Source organism: Lipotes vexillifer, unplaced genomic scaffold (assembly GCF_000442215.2).
Source record: "Lipotes vexillifer unplaced genomic scaffold, Lipotes_vexillifer_v1.1 scaffold988, whole genome shotgun sequence".
Taxonomy (NCBI): Eukaryota; Metazoa; Chordata; class Mammalia; order Artiodactyla; family Lipotidae; genus Lipotes; species Lipotes vexillifer.
Genome location: NW_006797916.1, coordinates 1,125,108 through 1,132,265, shown reverse-complemented (window position 1 = coordinate 1,132,265; position 7,158 = coordinate 1,125,108). Strand labels below are relative to the sequence as shown.

The 7,158-nt window shown below is 51.2% G+C and overlaps 1 protein-coding gene across 1 annotated transcript in view; it reads left to right on the top strand.

Annotated features, from left to right (window-relative positions):
• The first annotated feature begins 1,653 nt into the window (after positions 1-1,653).
• NDUFA10 (NADH:ubiquinone oxidoreductase subunit A10) overlaps positions 1,654-7,158 on the top strand; it is a 48,300-nt gene continuing 42,795 nt past the window's right edge. Inside the window, exons 1-4 of the mRNA XM_007469942.1 lie at positions 1,654-1,737; positions 5,277-5,445; positions 6,191-6,406; positions 6,937-7,023. Coding sequence (XP_007470004.1) covers positions 1,663-1,737; positions 5,277-5,445; positions 6,191-6,406; positions 6,937-7,023 — 547 coding nt within the window. The 5' untranslated portion in view covers positions 1,654-1,662. The remainder of the gene's footprint in view (positions 1,738-5,276; positions 5,446-6,190; positions 6,407-6,936; positions 7,024-7,158) is intronic.

The following is a 7,158-nucleotide window of genomic DNA, read 5'->3' as shown; positions in this document are numbered from 1 at the left end:
CTTTCCCTAGTCCTAGGACAGTGATGTCCAATATTTAATTTAAGGTTATTTTGTTTCCTACTCGGATCGCTCTCCCTTTTTCGCTAGGTCATCAGTAAAAGTTGTTAAACACGGAACTTTGTCTTGGGAAGTGAGATGAAGGATGTGTGTTTGCTTGGGGTGAAGCAGGAAAGACAACCGGAGTGCTGGAGGGAAGATGCGAATGGTGTGGACAGTGACACAAGGCCAGAGAGTCTGAGAGGGAGGTGTCCCCACCCTCACCCCACCCCCACCCCCGACTTCTCAGATGCGCTGGCAAGGACACGGAGCTTCTCAGACATATCAGAATGTGGAGCCAAGCCTTGGGTAATACGGGTGATTCCACAGGGCTGGATGACTTAGGGCTACCTGGTCATACACGCTCATCCAACTGTATTTGAGGTGCACCTGTGATGTGTTAGGAGCTTTGCTTGGGGCTGGGGGCACAGTGGTGTAGGATCTCGAAGTGGCCCATGCTGCCAGACAACGCAGGGTGTAGAACAATGTGGCTCATTTACATCAGAATTAGCTGGAAGCTTGTTAAACACATTTTAGGGCCCATCCCAGATCTTCTAAATCAGACCCTCTGGCACTGGGGACTAGGAATCTGTATTCTGGACAAGCAGGGATTCTCTTATTAGAGAAACAGCCATTGAAGGGACCTTCGTTTTTACAACTCCATGCTCATTCTGAAAAGTTGAAAACCAAATGAAATTTAAACAAAAGAAAAGTTAGGGTGTTAAAAACAATAGGCCCGAGGAGAGTGAGGATCATAAAGCCTTTTCAAATGGCAGCCTGGTAGGTAAGAAATCTCACATTAAAGTCACTTACTAACCTGAAAGGAACTGAGGCCCCAGGTCATTGGATCGATTGAGGTTTTAACGGGGGAATGAGGACAGCTTTTGTTTGCATGTTACTCAAGGTGTTGACATCACCAGGCCCGCCAAGGGGTATGAGACCTCTTAGACCTGGAGTCGTGAGCCAGGCGGGGAGATGGGCCCTGGGGAGGTGGAGGTTGCGCGGACCTCAGCCAGGCCGGCCCTGCTGGACAAGCGCCGTGGGTCAGGAAGGTCAGTCTACGGTCCTTCCTCAGAGCCTCTCGGACGCCCGCGCTCGTCCTGGGTCGCTCTCACATCGGCCCTCCTTTCCCCCCGCCCCCAGCCCCAGGCCGCCTTCCTAGCCTCGGGTGGTTTGTGAGCTATGGAGACACTTTCAAGGAGGTGGTTTTGAAGTCCGCGCCTGCCGGTCTAGGGAGTTTGGGAGGGTGGGGAGCGTCCTGGACGCGGGATGTGCTGCAGCAGGAACTACGAGGTCTGGGGCGGCCTCGGCTCCCCGCACTGCGCGCCCTCAAAACCGGGCAGTGGGCAGGCCTCCCCTTAGAGCCTGGGCGGCGGGAGACACTCCCCTTGGAGCCCGGACGGCGGGCGGGAACTACAAGGTCCACAGTAGGCGAACGCCAAAGGAGCCCCGAAGTAAATCAGCCCCCGGCTGCGCTCTGCGCGCCTGCGTCCGCCGCCCGGAAGTTCCCGACAGGCGCGGCGCGGGCATCCCGGCCGTGACGTCACTGTGGCGCGCCGGTCGTGGGAGGGGCCCCGTAGCGACTGCGTCCCCTCGGGTCCTTGAGCCGGTGCTGACCGCGGAACCATGGCCTTGAGGCTGCTGAGACTGGTCCCCGTGTCCGCGACCTCTCGGGGCCTCGCGGCGGTCGTCCAGCGCGTGGTGAGGCGGCGGCGGGCGGGGGCCGCGGGTGGGACCTGGCTTGTCCTCCTGGCGCCGCCCCTTCCTCACCTCCCCGGGCCTCCCGGCGTCATTCTCGGGGGAGATCCCACTGTCCCCTGGGGTGTTTGGTCGTGAGCCGCGAGGGCAGGCCTCGGAAGGGCCGCCGCGAGCTTCTCCAGGTCGTTTTCTGTCAGCTCCGAGCGGAACGTGGGGCCCGGAGGGGAATAGGCGGCCTGGCCGCCCTGCTTGGGGAGGCCAGGTTGCAGATATCATTACCCAGTGCGATTGTGCGATAGACAAATGAGCTGGTGTGGGCGAGCCCCGAGAGCCTGGGGGCGCTCATTCATTCATTAGTTCATGTGGCAGCGCTGTCAAGGGCCAGGTAAGGGGCGATGTGATGTCGAGCAGAAACGACAGAAGGCGTTCAGGTTAGATCTGGAAGGATTAGGAGAACTTCTTATGGTCCAGACAGTTGGAATGACTTTGTACGCGGATTCAACAAGACAAGCAAATGAACTGTGGCTGGAAACCCTTAGGAAAGCTATTTTATGACAGTGACTGTATCATAAATCCTTTGGATACTAGTGGCTGGAGCAACGTTGGTGTCGAACTGTAAAGGGACTTGACCTTTGTGCTCAGGATTTTGATGGGCAAAGGATTTTGAACAGAACAGTACAATAGCCTTATTAAAAAGTCATATAAATGTTTTCAGGAGATAACTCGGGCTGCAAAATAGAAGGAGAGAAAGGATGAAAGAGGGAAAAAGGTGATTGTCTGTAACACCCAGACATTAGTGAACGTGAGGGCCCCAGAGTAGAGGGGGCTGCCGGGCACACACTCGGTGGACTCACCTGTAAAACTGTGTTCACCTCTGGACGCTACTCCCTACAGGGGATGTAGATGGACTTCAGTAGGTCCAGAGAAAAATGAATAAGATGAAAAGGGTATACAGCTTGTTACTTGGAATAATTGAAGGAATTGGAAATGTGTCGTGAAAGATCACTTATTCCCTGTGATTCCAGAGAGCAGAAGAATGGGACTGAGGATGGGAAATAATAGAGAGGCTATCATAACCATAAAAAAGCACCTTCTAAAGATGTGAAGTCAGAGAATAGTTGATTGCTTTATTCACATATCGCTGTGCACCTGCCGTGTGCCACATCTGAGGTATATTCAAGTTGGGGACACAGATGGGAAACAGTTTGCACATGGCTCAGAGGTAACCTGGAGGAGAGAGTGATTAACGTCTGGGGTGCAGGGTACCAATATGATTAACACCCCATCACTTATCTCATCTGCTCTTCCTGCCCCCAGTCCACTTGGCAGCAGCTACACTGGCCTTGCTGACCTCGCCTCAGGGCGTTGGCGCTTACTGTTCCCCCTGCCCGAGAGGGAGACCCTCTTCCAGGTAGCCGCGTGGCCAGTTCCCTCACTGCCGTCCAGTCTCGGTTCAAATGTCACTCTTTCTGCGAGGGTTCCGTGACCACCCGTTTTAACGTACATCCCATCCCGTAAACCGCCCTCCCCTTCACAGCACTTACTTAATATGCTGTATAATTACTTGTTTTGTTATCCTGTGGAATTTTTTGGCTCACTGCTGTATCCCCATCGTCTAGAAAAAAGACTGCATAGTATGGGAATCTAATAAACAGTTGCTGAATGAATAAATGAATGAGTGAATGACACACAGTTGCAACTGAGTAAATTAGGTATTCACAGTTGTTGGGATTTGAGAGTTTTGGAATATATAGAGAATATCCTGCCATTTACTGTCCTGGTCTCCTGTCGATGGACCTTTGGTTGGTTCCAGTTGTTTGTTGTTGCAGGTGTTACTTCTATGAGCGTTTTGATACGTATCATTCCTCCTGTTTTCTTCTCTTGGTTGCGGTGGTTTCTCAGATTCTCCTTGTTTCTGATGACCTTGGCAGTTTTGAGCAGTACTGTGTGGGTAGTTTGTCCCTCAGTGGGACCCGTCTGATATTTTCTCGTGACCTGACTGGGGCTGTGTGTTCTTAGGAGGAAGAGCACAGAGGCAAAGTGCTGTTCTCATCACACAATATGAAAGGTACACCGTGAGCATGACTTATCACTGAGGACCTTGGTCACCTGGCTGAGGTAGCGGTAGTGTCTCTGCTGTGAAGTTACTCTTGCTTTTCCCCCTTTCTGTCGTGTCCTCGTTGGAGGGGAGTCACTGCGTGCACACAGGGAGTGGGGGATTAGGCTCCCTTCCTCGAAGGCAGAGTAGCCACATAAATTGTTTGGAATTCTTTATGGGAGGTTTGTCTCTTCTCCGCATTTATTTATTTATGCCAGTATGGACTTGTGTATATTTATTTTATATTTTGGGGTAAAATTCAGTACAGCTCTACTTTGTTGCTCAGACCGTTCCAGCTGTGGCCATTGGGAGCTCTTTCAGGTGGGTCCTGTATCCTGCCCCTCATGGTGTATGTTGGAGCACTTCCTTACTACCTGGCCTGGCAAGCTGGTAGTCATAGAATCAACCATTTCTCTGAGGAGCCCTTGTTCCTTTTACTGGAGAATGGCATTAGAAACCAAGACCTAGGTACTCCATGTAATTGATCTTGGAGTGTTGTTGCTTCTAGGTCCTCTCAGCAGACAGAACAAGGAAATGTACTATACTAACCTGTGTACATACCCACATCTATAAGTATTTCTCTGTGTCCACTAAACATGAGTTTGTACTGTGTCTGTAACTCTAATGCGGTACTGCATAGCTCATTCCAGCTCCTCCCCTTGCTGATCCATGGGGTTTTTTGTTTTGTTTTTCAGGGATAGGGGTTGTTTGAGTTTCAGTGTGGAGAGTAGATTGGGACACTGGAGACAGGAGGCAGAGCAGGCATTTGCGTTGCAGACGAGAGACATGAGGATGTCGCAGAATCGGTGCGCGGGGGGTGGGGAGGGGCCACTGGCCAGAGAGACTTCAGATTAGGATCAGTGGGGTTTTGTGTGATTATGGAGTTGGAGGAAGGAGGAGGGTATCAAAGGTGACTCGTGGCTTCGCTCTGTTCTGCTTGGTGGATGGTGGATGGGGAGCTTGTGAGGGGAGCAGATTGGGGCTTGGGGTGCAGATGCCAAATTTCAGTTTTAGGTCTGTTAGCTTTCAGGTACTTTCAGGACACCTAGGACATCAGGAGCTGTTTAAAGGCCTGAGATAACCCATTCCAGAGCTCAGGACAGGAGCCTGCACTTTATCCCCTTCCACCCTGTCCCCCCCCTACCCCTCCTTCCTGCCTTTCTGTCATCCGTCCATCCAATTTTTATTGAACGTGGTAAGTGTGTCCTGTTCCAGGCCCTGAGAATTTAGCAGTGATCAAAGCAGGCAATCCCCTGCCTTTATGAACTTACATTGGGGGTGGGGCTGAGAGGCAGTAATTCAACAAATAGGTTATACAGAGGTCGATGTTGGCTGTTTTGTCACCAAGGGTCTTCTTGGCATTTATGTTTACCTAATAGCTGCTGGTGCCTGTGGTGACCAGAATGCTCACGTTGTGCTGTTGTTATGATGTGTTGTTTTTCAGGGAGGAATTCATACAAGTGTCCAGTGCAAGCTGCAGTACGGCCCCCTGGCATACCTGCTTGGTGAAAGAACGACCAAAAGGCTGACAGAAAAGAGCAAAGTGATAACTGTAGATGGCAACATATGTTCGGGGAAAGGCAAGCTTGCAAAAGAAATAGCAGAGAAGCTAGGTATGAACTTGTGTCCTGCAGAGTAACACGATTTTCTCAGATATACAGTTACTTATCTGAGTTGGATTTTACTTTAATATTGAGTAGGTAGAATTGCGCCTAAGGTAGGTATTTTACGCTTTTGAAATATTTACTGAAAACGCTGTTTTTAGTCTTTCAGATTTGGAAAATTTTAGAAGTCCATGCTGGTTGTCAGTTTGAATTGGGATTTTATCTTGACCATGTAAGCAGAGCACTTTCACAGGAGCAGTCTCATTTGAACTGTGTAACAGCCCGTGAAACAGGGCTGACGTTCTGCTCTCACTTACGGACGGGCAGCCTCAGTAAGAAGCTGGGTCACAGGCTGCTTTGTGTGGGGCCAGGCGTCCACCCCGTTTCCCGACTCTGGAGCCGGCGTCGTCCCCGTGCCGTTCTCTAGTATTTGGCAAGCCGAAGCGTGTTTGCATGCAGTGGGCACCCACGCTCAGGGGCAGCTCTCCTCAGGAGGAGTTCATACGACGGTACAGTGGGAAATGCTGCCGTGCAGCCCTGGAGCTTCACGCTGCCCTTGCACACATGCCTCAGACATGTCGACTTCCGTGTCTCGTGTGCTCCCTTTCACGCACCAAGAACACAGGTGTCAGGGTAACTTTCCCCAGGTCTTCACCGACCGGCCTCAGCAATGGTGTTCTGATGCATCTCCGCCGCTTGCTGGTGGGATGCGCCATGCCCATATCATGTTTTGTCCGGTTCTTTCTCTCCTCAGGCCTGAAGCACTTTCCCGAGGCAGGGATCCATTATGCAGCCAGCACCACTGGGGATGGGAAACCCCTGGACATACAGCTCAGCAGCAACTGCAGTTTGGAGAAGTTTTACGATGACCCGAAAAGTAATGATGGCAACAGCTACCGCCTGCAGTCCTGGTTGTACGCCAGTCGCCTCCTGCAGTACGCGGACGCCTTGGAGCACATGCTGAGCACAGGTGCGGTGTCTGTGGTTGGGCAGCTGTCGGGCGTGTGCTGCACTTGAACCCTTTTCTGAAATGCAGTCGTTTTAGATTGCTGCTCATTAGAGCTTTTTTTAAAGGGTATTTGATGAGGCAAGCTCTGGCTTTCCAATAAGATCATGGATTCTCTGAGATCCATGGTGGTGGGCGTGGGGCGGACGCCCTGGGGGTCTTACTGAGCATCTGGGATGGGGGCAGGGTTGCAGTGAACGGGTGGGGGGGCGCGGGGCAGGACCTGTGGTTCCAAAACGAAATCCCTTTCTGTAGTAGCCGGATGCTTTTGTCAGGACTGAAAGAATGAAACAACACTGTATCGCCAAAACCAAAAAAGTATTGTAGTTTTGAAAATGATTTCCCACTTAGAAGTGCAAGTATGTTCTTTTGAAACTATTTGGTTTGGAAATGGAATTGTAAATAATTTTTTCCCTTTCTGAAATGAAAGGGCTAGTTTTCGTTGCTTTAATTACTATCTGAGTTTTGATGTTTGTTTCCATGTTTTTACATAGGGCAAGGCGTGGTGCTGGAGCGCTCCATCTACAGTGACTTTGTCTTTGTGGAGGCGATGTACGGACAGGGCTTCATCCGGAAGGAGTGTGAGTCCGGCCGGCTGGCTGGCCTTCCCGGGCGCGTGGGGTAACTTGGTAAAGGCCCTGCTAGACTCACCCTGCAGTTAGTATGCGTTTTGTGAACATCTGTTAAATAGATGAGTAATGCCATTCCACAGGAAA